The sequence below is a fragment of the Ornithodoros turicata genome, chromosome 5 (genome assembly GCF_037126465.1).
Source record: "Ornithodoros turicata isolate Travis chromosome 5, ASM3712646v1, whole genome shotgun sequence".
Classification (NCBI taxonomy): domain Eukaryota; kingdom Metazoa; phylum Arthropoda; class Arachnida; order Ixodida; family Argasidae; genus Ornithodoros; species Ornithodoros turicata.
Genome location: NC_088205.1, coordinates 48,905,538 through 48,930,993, shown reverse-complemented (window position 1 = coordinate 48,930,993; position 25,456 = coordinate 48,905,538). Strand labels below are relative to the sequence as shown.

At 45.0% G+C, this 25,456-nt stretch overlaps 1 protein-coding gene across 1 annotated transcript in view; it reads left to right on the top strand.

The window, feature by feature from the left end:
- Nucleotides 1–25,456, top strand: part of LOC135394443 (cytoplasmic dynein 2 heavy chain 1-like) — a 156,271-nt gene that overhangs the window by 84,580 nt on the left and 46,235 nt on the right. The window contains exons 30-39 of the mRNA XM_064625182.1: nucleotides 4,929–5,180; nucleotides 6,584–6,682; nucleotides 6,752–6,875; nucleotides 8,417–8,580; nucleotides 8,655–8,909; nucleotides 8,995–9,138; nucleotides 11,181–11,336; nucleotides 11,435–11,554; nucleotides 11,628–11,832; nucleotides 23,110–23,273. Coding sequence (XP_064481252.1) covers nucleotides 4,929–5,180; nucleotides 6,584–6,682; nucleotides 6,752–6,875; nucleotides 8,417–8,580; nucleotides 8,655–8,909; nucleotides 8,995–9,138; nucleotides 11,181–11,336; nucleotides 11,435–11,554; nucleotides 11,628–11,832; nucleotides 23,110–23,273 — 1,683 coding nt within the window. The remainder of the gene's footprint in view (nucleotides 1–4,928; nucleotides 5,181–6,583; nucleotides 6,683–6,751; nucleotides 6,876–8,416; nucleotides 8,581–8,654; nucleotides 8,910–8,994; nucleotides 9,139–11,180; nucleotides 11,337–11,434; nucleotides 11,555–11,627; nucleotides 11,833–23,109; nucleotides 23,274–25,456) is intronic.

Genomic DNA, 25,456 nt, shown 5'->3' with positions numbered 1-25,456 from the left:
TCCCGTCTAACACACAGAACTTCGTAATCGGGCAGCGATATGCTATAATCATTTAACAATTGAAAATCAGGCGAACGCCGTAACATTGATACACCTCCACCGGACATATCTGAACGGTTTAAGGAAAAATGAGTGTAACCAGGCAGTAAAAAAAAGTAACTTTCCGTCTCGTACCATGTCTCGGTAATCATAAGAACATGAAAATCAACATTGATAACGTCAAGCAAAGTATTTAGACAGTCAGGCTTTGACCTTAAAGATCTGGCATTCAGCAAAAAAAAAAATAATAATAATAATAATAATAACAAACTTTTAACTCTATGAGGAAGGATGAGGCATGTATCGAAAAAAAAAAAGAACAAAGGAATAAAGAAAATGGTGAAAGCTGAAAACTGCATAGTACAACATGTAAAAAGGGGTCACACAAGATAACAGTATAACTATCTACGATAACTTTTCGATATCGGTCTCGCAACGCAAGTGAATGACAGATGTACAATCAGATTGGCTTGCAAAAATTTTTCTATTTCGTGACCATAAGTACTTCCATCCGCACACACTCCTACGTTGGGATGCCAAGGCAAATAGGCGCTTTAATTCCGGACACAGATGTTCATTTACATAGACAGACTTGTCGCTTTCAAAACCAAGGTCGGAGCCTTTTAATTTTTTCTTCTTTGAAAAAAACAAAACAAAAAAAAACAGTAGCTCATCCCGTTTGCTTCGTAGTTTAAATTGTACGATAACATGGTCAACCTTGCCGAGTCTTGTCGGCACTATGTGACAGGCTTCAAAGTCAGCATCCGTGACACTAGCACGAATGGCACCAGCGAGACGGCAAGTATGTCTGATAGATTTTCGCCTTTACCTTCGGGAATACCCTGCATCTCTAAATTGCATTTTCTGGAATACTGGTTTAGCTGGACAATTTATATTTGCAAGGCTTCCACCGACTGAGTCAATTTGCGATTTTCGTTCTGCATACGTTTCAACTCAGCCCTCTGATCTCCGCTTTCCTTTTCCATCTTTTCCATAGATTTTTTAACCTTTGTAAATCAGTCTTTATATGCCGAAGTTCATTTCGAATCTCCTTCTCAAAGGAGTCACGGAAAGACTTGAATTCACGTTTCATGTCTTCTCTGATATCTGTCTTGAGTTCCGATTTGAAGTGAGCGAGCATTTTAGATATCTCCCTAAGTATATCCTTAGAGTGGTCTTTCGACATCTTTCAAGGAACAGGGATGACCAACGGACAGTAACGACAAGTGTACCGAAGAGCAAAAGAACTTTGGCAGCAGTGACAGCACACAGATTTGATAGAAAGAAACGTCATAAAAACCAACCTGAAATGGACAAGATATAAGTAAGCCCGTTGGCACTCAGGTGGCTGCCACTGCCGCCAAAAGGAAGGTGCAAATGACGTCGAAATCCTTAAATAGCCGAGAAGCGATGACAGAGACGTAGGCGGCGTGGCATGCAGAAAAGTCTCGTTTGGCCTTATTCCTGATAGCACGGTAGCCGAAGTTGATAAGCCAGGAATGCACAGCTAGACGTAACCCGTCACAAACGTAAGACAGGCGCAGTTTACAGCCTTCCCGTTTCAGGAATCAGATGACACTCATCTGGAATGGACAAGATATAAGTAAGCCCGCTGAACTCAGGTGGCTGCCACTGCCACCAAAAGGAAGGAAGGAACTTTGTAGGTTTGTTCGCAAACGGAACAGGTCCGCTGTATGTAGTGGAGAGAAACTCGTCAACTAACACTGTCCATTGCTAAAGGATGGCTACGGGCGCGCTGTCACAGGCCGGCATAGGAGGAGCCTAATGCTGGCTCGCGATGTCCGTTCTCTAGAGCCTTCCTATACATGGTGTTTCACCTAACGGGTCATAGAATTCGATCTAAAAATCTACTTGTCTGAACAATGCTATTTATCTCGAAGAAGATTCTGCCATTACTTCTGAGCACTTTTATGGAATTTAATTCGCGAGGAATTGAATTTTCTCATTTGAACTCCGATGTTTCCCAGTCCACCTCACGTTTTTTGGACAGAAACAGAAAGCGCACGCATGACTCACCCCATTCGAACACAAAATACATTCACTATTACTAAGGTAATAGCCAGAAAAAATTGCGAAAGCTGTCCTTTCGAAAAGCGCAAATTGGCGGCCAAGCTCAATTCTGCGTCAAGACAATGCGAGATGCTGCGGAAGCAAAACGGTCACCCGCCCCTTCCTGTTTCCTTCTCTCTCTTGTTCCAGATAACTTCGCGTTGCAACCCAAGCAGCACAATGTACTGAAAGTCGAGTGCAATAGGGGTGGACGGTATGTGTCTTATCAATGTTCTTTAGTTTCACGAGCCTGTTCAAGGCCTTCCGCATACCCGTCCCCCCCAATTGCACTCGACTTTCAGTGCACTGTGCTGCTTGGGAACCGTCTTGCCCTTATCAGTGGAAAAGGGAAAGACCAGGTATCTATTCTCCTCGCATCGCCTCTTTGGGAGATCTGAGCGCGGTCGCCAATTTGCAGGCCGCGCCACCCGCAATAGGACGGTTTTCGCTTTTTTTTTTGTTTCGGCACTCGTAGTGGACAGCATGACAGGTGAAGCAAGGTTTCGAGCCACATTGAATGGCACCTCATTCATTCTTTAAATACGAGCGAGAATAAGAGTTCCTGATCTTTGTCCATCGCCTTTGATGGAAAGGGAGAAAGTGCGCGTCTGGAGGAGCGGCAAAAAACACCTCTATATATATGCCGTTTTTTTGGATTATTTTCTCGCACTATATAGGTTCGGTCATTTTCCTGCAAACGGCAAAGCCGTCAGTACCAAAGGGAATATAATGTCGTGATTAATAATGGTGCCGTGATGTTACGTCTGTCTGCCCAGTGTGGCGACATGTTGGACGTGCCGCAGGGTAGGACTGCGGATAATTTCGACCACTTGGGATTCTTTCCACGGAAATCTCCGACACACGGTGCTGGAAGCAATGTTTACCTCCTCCACGTTCCTACCGTCCTCGGCCGGGTTGGAACCCGCGATCTTGAGCTCAGCAAGCCAACAACCGATTGAGCTACCGAGGCCGGTATGGAGTGATTGCGCCGAACTTCTATCTTTCATGAGTAAGGACAACGGCTCAGGAAGGTGCTCGTGCAGCCATAAGGCGCTGGTCCAGCTTGACCTAGAATATACTACAGTTTATAGTAATTGAAAAGAAGACACTTGGGTATACCTCATCAATTATGTCCAGGGTTAAGGCGGACATACTGTGTGGATTAGCAGACATGCAAGCTAAGTGAAAAAAAAAAAAAAATGGAACACTGAACTCCCACAAGAAGGTACCTCAAGTACAACAGAAGTCATTTCAACACCCCATTTTCTTTCTATAAAGCTGTGAAGTAGGCCAGTAAAATGCACCATCAGAGGTAATTCACCCCGCAGAGTCATAACTATTGCATAAATTGAATTTAAAGTACGCCGCAAAAAGCAACCGTGCGCAACGGAGAAGGAGAGCAGTACCAGCCTGTGACCTTGTGCTGACGCTACACCGTCTGCGATCGCTATGTATAGAGTATAGTCTGCTAGTCAGCAGTTTAGGGTGCTGAAGAAATTGGGAGACTCCAGCAGGACAATAAAATCATCCATGCCCACGGTCATTCTTTCAATTCCTAATCACTCCGCCCCCTCAGCGGAAGGAACAGGTATACAGACTGCAAAAGAAGGCCCTCAGGCACAAAAAGAGAAAGACAAGCTCTGACCTCGACTGACCGCGCAGACTTTATGACGTCATTGATCGTCCCTCTCCTCCTTGTTACACCCCGGGAGGCGAGTCGAGAGTGAACCAGCGTCCTTTGTTTGTGTACGTTTTGTTTCGTTTTGTTTTGAAAAAGAAAAAAAGACTGCATGCATCAAAACCTTTTTTGTGTTGTTAGGCAAATTGACACATATACTTTCATCAGATGTCTTAAACTGAAAATATTTTTGATGGCCCCCTGTACTCCTGTAAGGAGGTTCAACGGTACAGGGGTATTGGTATGAACCCACTGTGTGGTGCCGGCACGCTGCATCCAGGTGTCACTACCACTTCTACAAGATGTTAAGGGAAAATGTTAAGACGAGAACCGCCGAAATTTCGAACACTGACTGTTCTTCTTTTAGGAGAAGAACAGTCGCTGTTGGAAGTATCGTCGGCTCTTGTCCTGGCGTTCTTCCCACCGGATCGCTGGGATTTGTAACTTTCTACTCTACTAGAAAGACATAAATTCTACTCCAAATGAACGTGAATGAGTTGTGCTGTAGAACCATGTTTACGGAGCGTATGACTGATATGTCACGCGATACTTACACAACGTCACCTACGCTTCTCGAATGAAGACATTTTCGCAACACAAAGGTTTTATCACCTGGACTCTCATGACGTATCAACTGTGTGTCTGTAAGGTACTTAAGCGTTAGTTCAAAGCTGAGGTAAACTTATCCCATGGACTCTCATGACGTATCAACTGTGTGTCTGTAAGGTACTTAAGCGTTAGTTCAAAAATGAGGTAAACTTCTTGCCGCAAAGTTATTCGCGTTCTACAAAGCGTTACCAGTTGTTCAAAAGATTTATGCAGCAAAGATGTCGCGAGTACTGTTCTACAGTGCACTCAATGTCCAAAAATATGTGCTTAATATTGTGCATACAGAGAAAGTATTGTTTGCTCCCCATAGCGAACTATGCCGCATATTCGTTTTTCAGCCAAACACAAATGTTAACAAGAGGGAAGATAATTACGTACTTCAACAGGGTCAATCGAGGTTACTTTCTTTCTTTTCTTTTTTCACCAGCGGTTACGTGACCATACAGGCTATACTTTCACAAGACACAGGCATCGATGCCAACGTGTCAACAGGTTTCGCAGGAAGTGACCATCGTACATTGTCCTTTCACAGCTCGCTGAAATGGAGGAAGAACTCAAAGAGCTACCGTTGCGCTGCTTGGCAGCGTCCGCATTTCTAACCTACTTGTCTGGCTGCTCTGAAGATGTTCGGGCTGCAGCTCTCACATTATGGTGTAAAGTACTCGGGCTCCCAATCTTTGTACCAAGTGCATTTCTTGGTACTGAAAAACAGCAACTGACTTGGAAGACAGAAGGGTTGCCAGCAGATCCCCTCTCTCTGGAGAACGCTATTATCATTCTGCAGGTAGGACATGGCAAATATTATAACAGACTGCCACAGCGGCCGTTGTTACGCACTCTGCACATTAATTATACATCAAGTGTGTCTCGCCCGGGTAATGATAAGATTTTTATCTAAAAAAATATCCATTGCTTTGGTGATATGTGACCACTGAAACCTTCCTGAACGCTAGGGCTAACCGTGCTAAGTTGCTAAATTAACCTCCCTTTGATGTTTCTACTAATTGCATTCGGAATACAATGCTTGCGTGGTAACAAAACTGGAACAGTGTGAAAGTGAAAATTTGACGACTTAAGCAAGGTATCCAAGTCGAAAATATTGTTCTCGGGGAGTAGTTTTCCTGGCGGTATTCCGAAGTCACATAAACCGCTTTTCTGGTATGGAACGTCATAACGTTAAGCGATCTTCAAGCAAGGACTGTTCTGGTCTGGGTGTCCAGTGAGTTAAAGTTTGCCGTCGGGCGTCTTTGTGCCCCAAGGACATTTGAACCAACGTAAACGCCGTTTCGCTCATACCGTTTTGCTATGTACCAACAAGGTCCCTAGCACCAATATCAAAACCCACATCGGGGTAGTTAGAACTTTGCTGTAGTGGTAGAGTCTTGCATGAGACAAAGCATGAAAAAGAAATATACAGTGAACCCTCGTTAATATGACCCCTGATAATATGACATACTCACTTTATGACCGTAGATGGGTAGAAATCCAGCGAACCGGTAGAGATGTAGGAAGGGAGTTGCCTCAGGACAGAAGCCGCCGATATTTTGAACAGAGACTGTTCTTCTTCTGGGCCTAGTACCAGAAGAAGAACAGTCTCTGTTCGAAATATCGGCGGCTTCTGTCCTGAGGCAACTCCCTTCCTTCACTTTATGACCGTTTTTCCTGGGAATACCGTTCCGCCGCCATGTAAATCCATCTTGTTAGCATGACAATCCGCTTATCCGACAATGACTGAGATTATTGTCACAAGTAGGGTCAAACACAGGTATTATCTTCTCGTTATTATGACCACGTCATATGACCCGCCGAGTAGCCCCAGAGAGAGGCTACACACATACCTCAGGCAGAGGGTGACATGTGTTGAAGTAGGGCACCAAGGTTAGGGATGACTCCTGATGTTGTTGACCTCAGAATTACTCATAGGGCTTTTCGAACTGCCAAAGCACTGAAGTGCTTAAAACAGCAGTGACCACGAGGCCAAGTCACACAGTGCTGCTGCTGTTGTTGTGCACCTAATGGCCGGAACGAAGCGGTCTCTGAGGTTAGCGGATTGTGCGCTTTTCGTTAGTATGACGACTCGCTTTATGACCAAAATCTGCGGGAACGGTGGTGATCATATTAACGAGGGTTCACGCCACTTGGTAAGGCACTCCGCACAAAATAAGTACACTATGTATCATCTTACAGACTTCGCTTTGCCCGTTTCTTGTGGATCCATCGGGACAAGCGACAGTATGGCTCGAAAGACATCTCCGGGATTCACATCTTGAAGTCGTTACTCAACACGTAAAATTTTTCTAAAGCATTTGTGAGTGGTACCGTCTAGTTTGATCTAAAGTAAGACCTCCACCGCAGGATGCAAACTTCGTGACTGTTTTGGAGCTGGCCGTTCGGTTTGGTAAAGCCTTACTCATAAAGGAAGTTGACAGAATAGAGCCTATCCTGTATCCTCTTCTAAGGAAGGAGCTCATCAGCCAAGGTACGTCAAACAAAGCTCAATCCTAGTACCAACACTATCAGAAGTGTTGATGTCACTAGATATCTACATTATGTAGCTTCTTTTTGAGAATCCGAAATTGGGAATGGTGCGGTTAGAACTAAAAGGGCGGGCAAACTTCCTCTCAAATCTCGGAGTCTACGCATGTCATCCCTCTGTAAGAAGATTTGAAACTTATCTGTACCTGAAACTACATTAAAGTGACAACCCGGAGCTTGCAAATGATTTCAAACTGGGGGTTATATTCGACTGTAAAATGCACCTCTGTCACACGGGAAAATTTAGCGTAATTTTCGTGAAGTACACTCCTCCCAAGCGAATGTCACTTTCACCACAATGACGACATACGAGAATGAACGACGGCAAAAGTTTTAGGCGTGCGCCACTATCCCGTCGTAAGAGTGTGTTTCTTTGATCAAAAAAATTTGCCTTTGGGTTCTGACATATGACACAAATGCGTATTGCGTAGCAACGTTGCTCCGTTTCTGGTAGCTCGTATAACCCCAACAAATACGGCCGCATGCGATCGCAAGACTGCATAGTTTTCACAGGCTGCTAGCGGGAGTAATTACGTGTTGTTTTGACACAATGTTACAGCGTAGTAAAATTAACTAAGCACGTCGTTTAAAGTACTTGCTTAAAATATTGTGGTTACCAAGGTTACCAATAGTTTTACCTGTACCTCAGAGCCTGCTGTCGAGGCTACGCACTCGGTCCGCCGAAGTGAAGTGGACTGAGTTTGAGGAACTCACTAAATCATTAGTGCACTTTCTTCCGAGTGTCACTAAAGGGTGACACGACGCATGACGAATGACGCGCACGAATGACACTCAGTGCAAGTAGGAAGGGAGTTGCCTCAGGACAGAAGCCGCCGATATTTCGAACAGAGACTGTTCTTCTTCTGGGCCCAGAAGAAGAACAGTCTCTGTTCGAAATATCGGCGGCTTCTGTCCTGAGGCAACTCCCTTCCTACATCTCTACCGGTTCGCTGGATTTCTACCCATCTACTAAGTGCAAGTGTCATTCGTTGAAAGTTACACTAAATTAGTCATTGTGACAGGGGTATTAGGTGGTGCCATATGCAAAATTTCATCCGTGAAAGTTTGGCAGATTTTCAGATCTCAACATAAACAAGGATAAAGGATAAACAAGAAAAGAAACATCTTTAAGCATAAACAAGGAAATCGAACGTCATGTTCACATCCGGTTTCAGTTTTACGGTCACGTAAGCGTTAGCAAACCGAACCTTGGCGGACGTCGCAAGGATGTGAGGCCGAGACAAAGGTGATTGAGGAAACTTTGCGGGTACAGAAACCGGAAATTGCTGACAGTGATGTCACGGCATTGAAAGTGCTGTCCATAACACTTCAATTACAAAGAACTGGCTAGGAATTTGATTGGTATATTTTGCGTGGTGCTCGGAGCACCTTAACAACCATGTGACAGCGTTCGTTTATCTTTCGTTTGTGCCGCTTAATAGTAGATGTTGCATTGTAGGTGTTGCTCACAAGTATTATTTTCAGGGCCGAGGAATTCCATTCAGATTGGGGAGAGAACAGTGGATTACAACGACGATTTCAAGCTTTTTTTGGCTACACGTAACCCGTACGTTAACTTACCCAACTACGCTGCATCTGTAGTCACCATCGTGAATTTCACCACCACACGAGCTGGACTCTCTGAGCAGGTATTATCCTTACTTCGTGCAACCACGACAGCAAAAGATGTGTCGAATGCCCCATATCAATTGTTTCTCCGCAGCTCTTACAGGCAGTTTTACAGCATGAAAAGCCCGAACTGGAACAACGCCGGAGTGAGCTCCTGCGAAAAGAGGAAGAGTTGCAACTTCAAGTGGTGCAACTGGAAGACTCGCTTCTTGAGCAACTTGTGTCGGCCCATGGTAACCTATTGGCAAACAAACCTCTTTTGGCTTCACTGCAACGTACGAAGGCAAGCAGTCTTGGCATTGAAGCATCTCTCAAAGAATCGCACCAGCTGCAAGCGGCCCTGGATGAGGTTATTAATTAACTAACTTACCAGAGACTTGTGTGTCTTGTGATTCATTCAAACGTCGTTCCTGATGTCTTAATACGTCTCTTAGGAAAGACAAGCCTATTTACCACTGGCATCGTTTGGAAGTTCTCTACATTTCCTGATCAGTGAGCTACCAAAGCTGAACAGCATGTATGTCTTCAGCCTTCCTTCCTTCCTGAACCTCTTCAAAATGGCTCTCAAGCAGACATCTGTAAGTGCACAAAAGAACACGGGGTAAAAATATTCCGCTTTGCCCGAGACTCAGTGCTAACAATACGGAGGACCGCGACGAAAGTCGTCATAACACCGCGGTAGAAATATATTTACGTGTATATTTAAAATTAGGGGAAGAGTTTGTTATGATACATAGGGTACACGCATAGCAACGGTGAATTAACACAGAGAGGAGTGTCAGTGAGAGAATACGAGAGTGTCGCTGGACACTGAATTCGAATACAATTCCTGTGACATCTGCGTGGTTATGTAGCGCTTGATTGATTTATGAGAACGGATGTCGCCGGGGCTAGTAAGAAGCTAAGATCATTTTATTGAGGGCGCCTGGAGATTTTTCTATTTCCTGCACAACGCTTGCCATTAATATAGAAAGGACCACAGTATGGCCAAGTTTAAGGCACAATCAGCTCTCAAGAAAGTCTATGTGGGATTTTTGTTCACAGGGTTCTCGTGAACCTAGCTAAATTTCTACACGAACCAGGTACAGGCATGTTCCTCTCGAGTTTGTCTAGGGAATGACACATCTCCGAAGGCTTGAAGCGATCCACTGATTTTTGGAGAATTAAAGTTTGTCAAATTTTCAATACATCAGAGTCCATGGGAGATGCAACAGGATCGCTTGTCTCGACACGCAGGGCCGCGATACCTGGGTCAAACTGATGTCATTCTATACAGTAACAGTCAAGGAATTGATTGCAATCAACAAATCCGACAAACTTACTGGATTTTTCCAGATCCCTGTGTATGAAAATAATGGTTTTGTCATTTGCTAGCATGTTCTGTATGCTGGCAGCGAGTACATCACTTCCTTAGAGCGCTGAAGGAAAGCAAAGCAAGACAAAAGAAAAAGTAATAGTAAAGAATTTCCGACAGTGCCGCCATTCCTCGCCGGAAGCGAACGTAAACTAGATCGCACGAGTCAGATGGAAGCTTCAAACCTGGTCACGACGGTCAAATTGCCATATTCCTACATTTCTGTGTCCCCTATTTCTCCTTATTTTAGAGGAAAAGTCAGGTAACCAATCAATCGGAGGAATCAAGCTTTTATTCAAAGGCCTCTGTATGTTTACAATCTTGCGTAAAAATATGCTGAAAAAGGTCAGCTTTCAGTTTATACAGGGGAGACCGTTATACCTCACTCCTGACTTTACTTAATTCCAACTTTACTCCACTTTTACTCCAGGACTTTACTTTGTATTAAACATATTCCCCCTCCCCCCCTGGCTCCTGACTACACCTGTTTAGGTGGCGTGCTTTTTCCACGTTATTGTCTCTGCCTAGATACGGAAGGAATTCTTCCGACTGTTGGCATTCGCAGTGCTATAGAATATCTACGCGTACATTCCTTATGTCCCTCAGTCGTTTCGTAGGTGTCAGTAGGAGAAAATCATCCCGACAATCCAATTTCACGTGAGACGATTCTCTGCAGACATTACTTAGTTACTAATTAATGTCAACTAATTACCCGCCAAAGGAAACATTATCTCCGCAGCATATCAGTCTGTGAGGGTCTTCTAAATCTCCTATTCTCTACACCCATGTTGTACCAACTGGCTATTTCGATTTTAATCTCTCCTTTTTAACATCCTTTTTAGATTGAGCCACTTTGTTTTCTCGTTGTCATTGTATTACGTAACTTAATTTATCTGTCGCCAACACGAATGCAGAGTAGCAGCAGGTCCTGCTTTTTTATGGGTCACCTCTCAGCCGACATTTTCTACGTTTTATCGCTTTTGTTGAGTGGTTGCAGTCAGTCCTCGTGCAGCCTGCATCACGTGGTACGTTCAACAGTACTGCCGCCTAAATATCATCCATGACAAGTCATTCATGACAGTAATACATGAAAAATAATAATAATTCGTGTGAGTCGTAGCTAGGGAGAACGACCATTTTACCTCACAGCTGACACGGCCTTTGCTGTATGCTACATCACCTTCGTGAACATCCTTTACACGCGTGAACAAATTGCATTGGGATCACTGTGATGTTTGTATAAAAATCAACCCATCTCATTCACAGTCAGAGCACAAGCAAGAAAAACGTTTAGAAGAGATTCTCAAGTGTTTCCAGAGACTTGTGTACGAAAACGTCAGCAGAGGACTGTTAAAGTCAGATCGACTCGCATTTGCCCTGCATATTGTCCATGGAATGTACCCAGAGCTTTTCAAAGAAAACGTAAGTGTGTGCCACTGTTTCAAATTTGCAGGAGGCTATGTATACTACTTTCCCCTATGTTACCACAGAACTACTTGACTATTGTTTGTCCATCCTAGGAATGGGAAGCCTTTACAGGTATGCTGCTGACAGACCTCAAGTTCGACAAAGATAGCATTAGATCGGAGCTTCCCGGATGGCTCGAGGACGAACGTGCTCTCGCAGTCGCTGTTCTCAAGGTAGTAAGGTTCAAAGTGAAAATTGTTTGCAGAATACTGATCAAGAGTGACTAGAGCTGATGTACGCTTACAGAACTTATTCCCGGACATGTGGGCACCACTGCGACTAGAGAAAGAGGACATGTGGCGTGGCTTTGCAGAGAGCAGTCACTGCGAACAAGAAATTCCGGGGCATGTGGCACGAATGCTGTCACCTTTCCAGCAAGTGCTGCTTGTGCAGGCCCTTAGACCAGATCGCCTTATAAGTGCCCTCACGTTTTTTGTTACAAGAGTTCTCGGTGAGTCCTCGCCATATGTTCCAAATACGATATTCGCTTCATGGCTCCGGCCTGTGAGTATAAGCTGCATCAACATGAGCGTTAGCGCCAAGAGCAACGCACTTACCATAGTGAATGCTGGACCCGCGTGCGTTGAAACTGAAGGGTTGTGGCAGTGACAGCGTGGTCCAATGATAGCAGTGACGGGAGTAGCTATACCACGGGACGTGCACTGCTAGACACAGGACAAAACTATCACGGCAATTACAGAACCACCTTCTGTGTCTAGGATGATGGCATTCCACGCGGAGACTGGGAGGGGACCCGGGTTGCGTATTTCGAAACCCTGACCGATACAGAAGAGCGGTGGCTGCGGCGGCAGAAAACCCTGAAGACCCGATGCATTGTACACGCCGTGGCGGCCGCTATGTTTGTGTTCGGTGCGTGTTACTGGGCGGCGGATGGATGAAAAGTAACAGACGGATTCGTTTAGGTGTCTTACGATTTCGATAAGCACTGTGCAAGTTCTTCGAACGTTTATGTACCTTGCTTTTGAGAACGTGAGACCACGGATAGCGTCCCGCTCGTTGGTGGTACCCAAGTTCGTACTGAAAGACTGGGGAGTGGTGGATTCGAATTCTACCGCCGGCTGCGCTGTCTGAGGTTTTGCCTGGGTTTTCGGAAAACTTTCCAGACGAATGTCGGCACAGTTCCCCCTGAAGTCGGCCCATGACGCATATTAATCCCCCTGTCTCCCATTCCTTCCTGCTGTCCTCCTTCATCTGTCCACATCTGTACGCCGCTCATAGCCACAGTTGCTTCGCGGTGCTCACACTGAACTAAAACAACACAGATAGCCAACGTTTTCAGTGAAGTGTGTATGTGAATGACGTTGTTCTGCTGCTTCGTGTCTCCGGTTTGCGATGGCACGAGTACACAGGAATCGTTCAAAATATTCAAAAAAGAAAGTGCGAACAGTGAAAAACCTAATTTAGGCTAAAGCTTGTTGCGTGTAAGCACTAAGCACCTTCAATTGAGTGTAACAGTTTGAAAAATGGCGCTTGTCGTAAGATTTCCTTCGTTACTGCAGTTCTTCCATAGAGACCACTCTCTGAGGAGATGTTTACGAGAGACATTGGAATTAAATTATTGAAGAAGGAAACCATCGTCGAAATTTGACGTGGTCATAGCATATCTGCAAAGACGTAGTGCATGCACACAACCGCTGCAGTGTGTAAGGATACCTGTGAGTCCTTCTGATTTGCGTTTAGTGTCTGACCTTTTCGAGTTGGGGGGAGGAGGGTTGTTTTTTCGAACTTAAAATTCAGTGTGAAATTGGGTCCTGCTAATACATGCAGATGACCTCCTTTTCCTTTCTGTGCAACCACTACAGCTCTTTCCGCTGTTATTAATCATTTTGTCGTACATTTTAATCCTTATACCATGACATTTAATCCCTTTGCCATCCGAATTAATCCTCCTTTCATTATTTTTAATCCTCAGTTCACATAATTTAATCCATGTCTCGTGCAATTTAATCCAAGCGACTATGTGTGGTCTATGTGACTTTTTTTTGTATTTTGGGACAATTTCCATGTGTACGGGTATTGCACATGCTTTTCATTAATAATGTGGGTTTCTGCACCATAGTGGGATACTGTTGGACTGTCAGTCTGGATTGCGATATTGTGGGACTATTTCCATGTCTACGGATATTTCTCATGCTTTTATTAAAAACGTGGGTTCCTGCATTGTAATGGGACACTGTGGGATTGTGTATATGGATTACGATATTGCGGGACTATTCCCATGTGTACGGGTATTACCCATGCTTTTCATTAAATATGCGGGTTTCTCCACTGTAATGGGATACTGTGGGACTGTTTATCTTGGTTACGATATCCTGGGACTATAAGCAAATCTAGAGGTATTCTCCGTGCTTTCCATTAAAACCGCGTTTTTCGCACTGTAATGGGGTACTATGCGACCGTCAATCTGAATTCCGATATTGTGGGACTATTTCCATGCCTATTCATGTTTTCATTCAAAATGCGGGTTTCTGCAGTATAACGGGATACTGCGGGACTGTCCATCTGGTTTATGATATGGTGGGACTATTCCCATGTGTGCGGGTATTAGCCATGCGTTTCTTTAAATATGTGGGTTTCTGCACTGTAATGGGATACTGTTTGACTGTCAATCTTGATTACGATACCCTGAGGCTGTAAGCATGTCTATGGGTATTGCCCGTACTCTTCACTAAAAACGCGGGGTTTTGCACTAATGGGATACTACGGGACTGTCAATCTTTATTACGATGTTTTGGTGCAATTTCCATGTCTACTTGTATTGCACATGCTTTTCATTGATAATGCGGGTTTCTGCACCATACTGCGGGACTGTCAATCTGGATTACGGTAATGCGGGACTATGTCCATGTCTACGGGTATTACCCGTGCTTTTCATTGAAGATGCGGTTTTCTGCACCATAATGGGATACTATGGGACTGCCAACTGGATAACGGTATTGTAGGACTATTCCCATGTCTACGCATTTTACCCTTGTTTTCGTTACAAACGCGAGTTTCTACACTATAGTGGGATACTGTGAAATTGTCAGTTTTGATTACAATATTCTGGGGCTATTCCCACGTCAACTGGTATTCCCTGTGATTTTAATTAAAACGCGGGTTTTTGCGCTGTAATAGGATATTGTGGGTCTGTCAATCTGAATTACGGTAGTGTGGGACTATTTCCATGCTTCGCACTGTAATGGGATACTGTGGGACTCTATCTGGATCACAGTATCCTGTGAGAATAGCTCCACAATATCGTCGTCGAGACTGGCGGTCACACAGTATCCCATTACGGTGTAGAAACCCGCATATTTAATGTAAAGCATGGGTGACACCCGCACACATGGGAACAGTCCCACGGCACCGTAAGCAAGGTTGGCGGTCGAATTGTATCCCATTACGGTACATAAACCAGTATTTTGAATGAAAAGCATGGGTTATGCCCGCAGCACGGGAATAGCGCCACAACATTGTAATCGATATTCACAGACCCACAGCATCCCATTATAGTACACACTTTGAATGAAAAGCATGTGTAATACCCGTAGACATTCGGAACAATGAAAGATGAAAGTCAACGATGAAAGATGAAAGTCACTGAAAAGGTTAGCCAGCTGTAGGACTCGAACCCACATCTTCTGGATTGCCGGTACAGGGCTCTACCAATTGAGCTAAGCTAACACGCCTTCTCAGCGACTTCCAAAGGTGCGTCATCTGAAGGTACAAACCAGCCACTCTCTCTCACTCATCCTCCTTTCACTCTTACATTTCTGCTCACTCGTACACACATTCACACGACGGGATCGACGCAGGCGGCAATTGTTGAACATGAAAGAACTGATGTTCTGAGGCTGGAACAACATAGAAAGGACAAATACATACAAAGTCTCAATTTGCCTAAGAAATTAACGATGAAAGATGAAAGTCACTGAAAAGGTTAGCCAGCTGTAGGACTCGAACCCACATGGATTGCCTTTACAGGGCTGCGTCAGGGGTGCGTCATCTGAAGGGACAAACCAGCCACTCTCTCTCACTCATCCTCCTTTCACTCTTACATTTTTGCTCACGCATACACACGTTAATACGTCGAGTCCTACTGCTGGCTAACCTTTTCAGTGACTTTCATCTTTCATCGTTAATTTGGGAAATTGGAGCTTTGTATGTATTTGTCCCTTCTATGTTGTTCCAGCCTCAGAACATCAGTTCTTTCATGTTCTTTCATGGGAACAGTCCCACAATATTGCAATCCAGATTGACAGTCCAGTCCAGATTGCAGTGCAGAAACCAGTGTTTTTAATGAAAACCATAGGTAAAACCCGTAGACATAGGAATAGACTCACAACATCGCAATCCAGAGAGGCCGTCCCACAGTATCCCATTAGAGTGCAAAAAAACGGCGTTTTTAATGAAAAGGACGGGTAATACCCGTAGACATCGGTATAGTCCCACAATGTCCTAATCCAGATAGACAGTCCCACAGGATTCCATTAGAGAGCAGAAACCCACATATAGAGTAAATAGCACGGGTAGTAACCGTAGACATGGAAATAGTCCCGCAATAATGTAATCTAGATAGACACTCCCGAGATATCCCATTACAGTGCGTAAACCCGCGTTTTTAGTGAAAACCATGGGTAAAATCGGCAGACAACGAAATAGTCCCGCAATACCGTAATCCAGATTGACAGACTCACAGTATCCCATTATGGTGCAGAAAACCGCACTTTGAATGAAAAGCATGGGTAATACCCGTAGACATGGAAGTAGTCCCGCAATATCGTAATCCACATACACAGTCCCAGAGTACCCCATTACGTGCAGAATCCCGCGTTTTTAATGAAAACCACGGGTAAACCCGTAGACGTGGGAATAGCCCCACAATATCGTGATCGAGACTGACAGTTCCACAGTATCCCATTACAGTGCTGAAACCCGCGTTTTTAATGAGAACCATGGGTAAAGTCTGTAGACATAGGAATAGTCCCAAAATACCGTAATCAAGTTTGACAGTCCCACACTATCCCATTACAGTGCAGAAAACTACATATTTAATTAAAAGCATGGGTAATACCCGCACACATGGCAATAGTCCCACGATATCCTAAAACTGATAGAAAATCCCACAGTATCGCGTTATACTGCAGAAACCTGCATTTTGAATGAAAAGTATGCGTAATACCCATAGACATGGAAATAGTCCCACAATATTGTAATCCAGATTGACGGTCCCATAGTACCCCATTACAGTGCGAAAACTTTAATGGAAAGCACGGGGAATGCACGTAGACTTGCTTATAGCCCCACAATATCGTAATCGAGACTGACAGTCCCACAGTATCCCATTACAGTGCTGAAACCCGCCTTTTAATGAAAGCCACGGATAAACACCGTAGACATGGGAATAGTCCCACAATATCATAAACCAGATAGAAAGTCTCACAGTATCCCGTTATACTGCAGAAACCTGCATTTTGAATGAAAAGCATGGATAATACCCATAGACATGGAAATAATCCCACAATAACGCAATCCAGATTGGCAGTCCCACAGTGCCCCATTACAGTAGTACTTAGTAGTAGGGCTGGTACACGTCACGCGCAATATGTCACGTGCCGACCTTTTTGAATTTCCCGCCACTCGTTAGCTTGTAACGACCGTAACGACGATGAAGCGATTGAGCCCCCTGGGCTCTTACCAATTGAGCTAAGCTAACACGCCTCTCCAGTGGCTTCCAAGGGTGCGGATATCGGTTTATGGGCAGGAGAACATTAGTCACTGTTATTATATGCAGGTATAGCTCTCTGTCCAGTATGATCACTGCAGAGCACATTTGCACGAACTCACAGGCACAAAACTTGCATAAAAAATATGTAATAGCCTCAAACAGCTATTATATATAATAACTAGGGCATGGAACTCCAATAGCAGATGGTCTGGTAGTACAACAGAGGTAATCTTGCCATCTCTATATATTTTCCAAAATGCTGAAAATAAATAGATAGAATTACTGCAATGAACTGTTCAATTTTTCACCTCAGATATATTTTTAGCACTCTGTATTTCATGTTTCAAAATATACTTGCATCGAACCTACAGAAGCTTGTGTGTGTAAGTAGAGTCACACATCTCATGTGCAACAGGCAGGTGTAAGTTGTATTGAGATATGTCAAGTCCTTACGCGTGCTCACCACTTGTAGATTCCTTTAAAGGGAACAAAAAACTTTTTGTTAGTAACAACTTCACGCTATATACCACATTTATAAAAGAAATTGGTCCCGTACCTGACGGACAACTGTCATGACCATTGCAGATGTCTTCCTCTCCTGTTCCTTCCACTTCCATGAAGTCATCACCCTAACACTGTTAAAAAAATGCCATTAAATTTATGAGGATCTCATTTCCTAGACAGTTAAATGAGGCTACCAGGCACGAAAGGCATCAGCCTGTTGAGGTGCCTAGCACCAATACAGTGTGCGGTAACTGAGATATTACCATTACGAGCATACAGCAGATGACAACCACATAAATAAAATACACAATTGCACCGATCTGCGCACATTTTCACACACACAAAAAAATACATAACATAGTGGCCTGTCTCTAATAAGACTTCAACAAGTTTGTGTAACTCTGTTTTGAAACTGGACACAGGAAGGCCATTTCCAATCAGATGAAAAAATTTGTTCGTGTCGATTTCCGTAGTTGGTCCGTAGCAGTGGAACCTTGTAAGGTGGTACAGTGATGGATTTCATACCGTAATGGCAAGTATTTGGGATGGCGCTAAAAGATCCTGAATTTGCAAGACAATTTTGTGTAAATGTCTGATTTCCAGGTGAACACTTCGTCAACTGTATTTTGCATGTCTTGAAGGAGATGAGGGGCTGGATGGATGGAAGGATTGTAGTGGCACCCCTGGTGGGCCTCTTTGCAACGAAGGTCCAGCACATCGCACCTGTAGACATGGTTGTCGTACACCAGGCTTTTTCTTTTGTGTGTGTGTGTGCAGTGCAATTTTATCGGAGTTGCCCTCTGTGGTGTGTCCCCAGATTAGACAACAATAGTACAGCTTGGGGTAAACTAAGGATTTCAACTGCGTTGGTTTAGAATCCAGAGCCCTTCTTTTCTATGTGCAGTATGCTGCATATTATAAGGAAAACAAATATATGAAAACTTGTACCCTGCCTTGTATTTCCAACATTTGGTTCCACATCTTGTTCAAGGAATCCATGAACTACATTGGTGCACACTGCTGTGACAATTAAAATCTTAAACCTAGATGCGGAATACACAGCTTCATTTTGCGTACTGTAGATGTTGTTTACTGCAATGGCATGGCTGCATTCTGAACAACACTCGGAATTGTACAGTATATCTTTTGATTTAGTGCGTAAACTTTTCTTTCATCCTTATCTTTCTTTGTTGCGTAAATGGTCTCCTAACGTCTGCATGCCACAACGTAATTCTCACAAGGAGAGTAATCACTGTATAAATTATACAGAAGACACTAACCTCGTCACGTCCAGATGCAACAGTCTTGGAGGATAGATTCAAAGAAAGCACTGCGGACTGCTGTAGACGGAGGTTCTTTGTACTCAAACTGAGGGGTCCGTCTCATAGTCTGCATTATTCAAATACGATTGGCAAAAACCGCTGCCAACCATACCTGCCGCCGCGGTTGAACGCGCAGTATCGTACGGAACTGAATGCCCGCCGAGAAATCTCGCTTTGGCGACACAACCGAGGCATGTCAAACGAAGTCTGTGTACCTCGACAAATTGGTCGTTGTTCCAAAAGATACAAATAAAGAAAACTTGGAAATACACACACTACACTAATGGCGAATTCGGGTGGTCATTTCGGAGCAACTTTTTTTGCCAGATCTCGAGCAGTCGTGTTCGCTTGGTCAAAATGAAGCAAATCTCGCATGTTCGCGTGGCGCTTTCCGAGCGCTCGGAATTTGCTAGCTAGCACTTTTTTTGCCCGGTCTCAAAACGATCGAGCAGCAGATTGCTCAACTGTATCCGGTGACGTCACATCCGCACTGCAATGGTGGCGAGTGCCCTCATTGGCCCGCATGTTGAAATCACGTGGTTTAGCAGACGACAGAACTCGAAGACTTGCGACCGCGACGCCCCTAGCGTGATCCAAGTACCTAAAACCGCTAGATTTCTAGCAATCATGTTCGGGTGGCAACGATCACGTGATCCACCTCGGTCGCCGACCTAGCAATTTCCGAGCGCTCGGCCGTTTTGCTACGAAATGACCACCCGAATTCGCTATAACACTGTGAAACAGCGCACTGGATCCCAAAGTCGTCGTAGGTCGAAGCTCGTAGCCTCGTAGCTAGTTCCTCTTTCCATGGAAGTCGCTAATTGGATTATCGCAGTTACAAAACAGGTCGCAGATTTCGAAGTATATACATACTTTTTATTTCCAGACATTATGACAACAGTATATCGGTGTAAAAATGTTGGTTTTTGCTGAAAGTTGCTGTTGTAATGCTCGATCACGTGACGGCATTCTGCACGCTGACTGCATGGGCGAACGACGTCACCCCAGTGGGATGACCAGATGAGTTTTCTATATATGCGTACGTTTTCTTGGTTTGACGCTAGGTGTGCCAGCGTCGGCGTGAACCGCGATGTTTAAAATTCGAGTTTACGAAAACTACGAGGTGTTGAGGCATGCATTTTCGTATGTGAAGTTGCTTTTGTGTATTCTATCGGTAGCTACTGCAGGAAACGTCTCTTCAGCGTCTTGTCAGAGACCCTTTGAAAGAGGAATGCGGAAACAGCTCCCTCATTTTGTGGGGCCTGTTAACGGTAGAGGGAAGCAGCCGTCGCGAGAATCTGGGTATTTTGTAACCGGGTACGACTTTTCTTCTTCTTTCTTTCCTTTTTCTAATTATTTTGTTCCTTCCCCATTAGAAAAGCTCCTGTGCCCTCCTTATTCAACTGAAGTCTTCAATTGTATTGCCCACTTTGTCCGTACGCCAATTTAGTAGTCTGCTACTTCCTTTGCCTGTCCACGTCTCCTGTGAGCACACTGCTGTGCCGGCCACCACATCCGGCAGCTAGCTATTGGTGAAGACAGCGCGTCACTTCCGCCCTTCGACTCAAGTCCCAGACGTTGGTAAAACAGGTCGGAGCCTATCCTTTTGTAGCCGAGCGGAAACCGTCGAGCCCTCGACCCTTTTGCGTCGAGGAAACGTCGCATGCGGGTTGTCCTAGCTCAGAAGGCACATCAGTCACTACCAATTTTTCAAGCCAATCCATTAACCTGCCTATTAAAATACACCATGCGAAGTGATTCATTCAACCGTTGAATAAATATACCAGAATTTGATTTTTAAAATCGCGGTCGTACATAAGGTGGCAATGCCCGGAACGAGCCGACCAGCCGCTCACGTCATTTTGACGTCCCCTCGGTACAGCATACTTGATGTTTAGTGAAACGTTGTCTGCTATTTTTCACTCGGAACGACGCCGTAAGCCACAGCGGTGGAAGAAGTGTTTATTTTCGCTTTTTCTTCGACTTATCAGATACAGTAATCGAACATCGGTCCGCAGGTACCGTTCAAGGCACGGTTCAAGATTCGGCCGTGAGATTGTGGAAGCCACCCTCATTGAGAAGTCCCAGAACAACGCTAGTCAAAAATCGGTCAACCTGTCCCAGCTCTTCAGCTCCCAAGTCTTCAGTGCTTCTTTGTGCTCACTTGCTAGTTGAACACTGTTTTGTCCGTGTTTTTCTTTTAAATTCTGTGTTGGCGCCGCGAACCAACTGTGGCTATGAGCGGAGTACAGACGTGGGCAGATGGAGGGAAAAATGCAGGAAGGACGGGGGGATTAATATGCGTCCTGGGCCGACTTCAGCGGGAACTGTGCCGACACTCGTCTGGAAAGTCTTCGGAAAACACAGGGAAAACCTCAGACAGCACGGCCGGTGGCAAGATTCCAACCCGTGTCACTTCCCAGTCTCGGCGTGAAAAGCGATCATCCTAACCACTATACCACGAGAGCTGGTGTGTCTGCGTTTTCTGTCGCATTCCCTATCGTGATGATTGTTACTGTTGTGTGGCGGCAATGAGTGTGAACACAGCGCAACACTAAGCGTTGTTCAGTTCACGCTTCATAGTGATCGTCGCATCGCAATGACCATTAATTCGCCCATCACTTGAGGTGTGTTCTTGCCGACACGTTGTCAGACCACATCCAGAGAAATCGATCGCAATGCCGTTGCCTGCACGTTGTGGCAGCAAACGTTGACCAAAGATCAAATGTTGACCATGCACTGGCTGTTGTAGAGACCAACACAGCCAAGCATGTCACAAAACCACCACAATTTATGGTGAACTTGCCAATCACCGAGCTAAACAACGAGAATTAACCGAGGCAAGCTACAAAGATGGACGATACGAACACTCCAGGTGTTTGACTTCACCCGAGCTGTCCCACCACCTTTTGTTTGGTTACCACATGGTGACCGACAACGCCGGTTAAGTTTGTGCCCGCCGACATGTAAAGCATATAATCGTACTGCGTACAATTCATCATTCGACATCTCTGCAGAGTCTCAATTTCCCACTCTGAAAGTGGCAACACGTGTCGATATTGCGCAGGCACTTCGAAGTCCTCCATTCTTCGCCACTTGACAGGAAGAAAGCAACAAAGAAGAAAAAGGAAAAGAAAGCCGGTCAGCGCTGACCTCAATAAAAGTGCGGTCGCCCCTTTGAACCGTAATGACATCACTGATGACGTTTCCTTCTCCTCCTCCTCGTTTGACCCTGCGGAGCGAGTCGACCGGAACGCGCGTGGCGATGTTCGAGTGTGTTTCTTTCTAGGAAAGATATCGCGTACAGGGAAAATTTGTGTGTTAATCATGAAGTTAAGTTACTTGCTTTCACAACGCGTTTGGAACTAAAAAAAATTTAGATGGCTTCCTGTGCTCCTTTAAGAATGGCAAACCGCGTGTTACAGTCGTAAGGTGTCAAATATGAGCTCTCTAGAAAAACTTTTTAGCAGAGCCCGAAATGCACTTTATAAAACCTCCAACCAGCGATGGCGTGTCATAAAGTCTCAAATGAAACCACTCCAGTTATTCATTTCGTACAGTAGCGTGCGAATGGAATGCGAGTTCGCACCATAGCTACAGAGCGCATACAACAGTTCTTTCGCAGCTTATAACCACATTGCAAATAATATAGCAGTCACGGCTGACAAGAAAAACTTGTTCTGCATATGACGCAATTGGATGACCCTACAAATGGAGAACGAAAGTTGCCCCTGTGAGGGCCACCATTTATATCACGTCGTACGAGGGGGATTTACAGCACGATCAGAATAGAGAGTTGAACAAGCCCTAGCTCAAGACAGCAAAAGTACCTGGAGAAAGCACATTATAATGATCACCCTGTGACATTCCTATTTTGTTACACGGCATGCCGAATCCTATAACTCTCGTTATTTTCGAGCACTTTTTTGCAGATTCTATAACCATACGGGTGTTTTTTTACCTCCTTCATGTAATTTTACGCGCGAAGGAGACAACAACAACTGTATTTGGTGATTATGACTGTAGAGTTTCATCGCCAGGGGCGATGCTCTACCCCATTGCCTGTTTCCCTTCTTTTTTCTTAATAAACATACCCACCCCCTCCCCCATTGCCTGTGGTAGCGTGGAGAATGAGAATGAGCACAGTTAACCACAAAATGGCGGTTTCCAGGTTTGAAAGAAATTTCGCCTCCAGCTCTAAACCTGCAACGACTTCATGCTTCGGAGACCTGTGCTACTGAGCCAGTGCTCATGATAACGTCTCCAGGTGCAGACCCATCCCAAGAAATTCGTGAGGTTGCTGCACGAGTTGTCGGAGTGGATCGCTACCATCAGGTGGGTGGTCTCGGTTTTGTACAGAGTAAAAAGGACTCATTCGTACTTGCGAAATTAATTTTCACCCTGCTCAGTAAACACACGACACGGAACCTTCTTAACTTGCAGCAAACTGTCGTAACACTTTCAGCATTACTATTGACCTGTCGTTCTACTATCCGCTTTGCTTATGAGATTCTCCCACACTAGGTGACAATAGCTTTATATTGATAATGATGATTTGGGTCATGAATGGTACAGCTTGGGACAAAGGTCTGGCAGAGCATGTAAGGACAATGTGGATGTCGTTGCTGTAACAAGCGCGTGACGGCGTTCCAAGAGCGACGCGCGCCAAACGCGCGAGCAGGCAGTCACGTGGTATTCTTTTAAATTTCGCGGGCTTTCTTTTTTGGCAAAAAAAAAAAAAAGAAACCCGTAAAGGGTACCGCGTTGACGACCCCTTATTTGAAAATGCCTCAACTTACTCAAGCTGCCCATTGACACTCTGGCTCTCAAGTCACTAATTAAAGAGGTAATTAATTAATTTCAATTAGTTAGCTAATTAGTATAAATGAAAAATACTGACTAACAGCTTCAGCGACTCTTACCAACACCCAGTTGGATTCGACCATGAATATAGTTTTTTGTGTTTTTTTTAAAGCTTCGCGAGCATTACATGAGACACCATGTATATGATTTTCTACAGTTCTCGGCTTCTTCTAACCTAGTCACTTAGTCATCTGCAGTGCGAAAGTTTCTTGGATCTCATGGTAACGCCCAGTATTATGCTCGTTTTATAGTTTTTGAAACATTAGATTCAAAAGTCATTAGAGGGTTCCGGGCCCTTTGTTCGTATCTCCAACAGAAATGGTTCCGTTTGCTTATAAGCAAAAGGTCAAGGACGTGGAGCCTATCTTTTTTTATATTCGCTACTGTAAATGCTAGATCCCGAGCCGACTGCCGGAATAACGACAGCACGTTTCCCTGTTTTCCTTCTGCGCCCTCTTCCGTGACCATCAGATAGTCATCGGCATAGCGAAAGATTCGAGCTATCCCCAACGCTTCTTTCATCTTGTTCGTAGTGCAAGTACAAGTTGCTTAATATAACGGCCACTCTTGAGCCGATACATACTCCTTTTTTCTGCGTAAACACACTGCTCCTTCGACATTGTTGAAGAACGAACGCCCGGGCATCAACTTTCCCAAAAAACCTGCTCGAGCATGTCCTCGCTCACAAACCCTTCCAAGGCCCGCCGTCGTCTTTAATCTGCAACATCATCCCGGCTGCGGCTTCCGGGATGTCTACTTCAAGACGGGAAACTCTCTATATAGGACAGGTGATTGACGATACGTTAGGAAGACGCAGAGAACAGGCCCGTATAACACCGTCTCTTCTGCGTATAACCTTGGAGATGCGGCCGAGCTTCCAAAATAGAGGTCGGATGTTGCCCTCTTGTACTTGTACAATGCCTCCTTCATTTAGAAGAGTTTCTGCGGTTGGCGACGCTCGGTGGGCTGATCGTAGCTGGAGTAGATACTCGTGCCTCCAACGGTTCCAAAACTGGTCCCTTACCTTTGTCATGGTTGTGAAGTTGTGTTGCAAGTCTGCAACGCCCGACCGTGCAACTGCATACGGATTGCCCGGTAGGGAGCTTGTCTGCCCAGCAGGAAATGGCTTGGGGTGAACGGCTCGAATTCTTTCAGGGTCAGTACTGATATGCGTGAGGGGACGGGAGTTGACGAGTGCTTCTACCTCGCACAAGATGGTTGTGACCTCTTCGAAGGTGAAGCAGCTTTTCTTTGGCGCGCTGTATCAGCCGCTCCCACCAACCTCCCTACCAGGGAGCTCGCTCGACGATGAAGCGCCATTCAGTACCGCGTTGAGTGGCGACGTTTTGAACTTCTGTTGCGCTGAGTACCGAAACGATAGACGAGCACTTGTGGAACGCCCGTGCATTGTCCGAGTATACAAGTGTCGGGACGCCGCGCCTCGAAATAGAAGGCGGAAACGCAAAGAAGACCGCGACGTTCATGGTGGATACAAGCTCTAAGTGTACCGCCCTGGTGACGCTGCAAGAGAACAAGACGATGTAAGTTTTCCGAGAAGTGGAACCAGTCACGTGCATGAGTCCGACAAAGTTGACGCAGGCAACCGTAAATGGGTCCGCTTGGTTGATCTTCTCGCGGGCCAATGCGGCGATCGG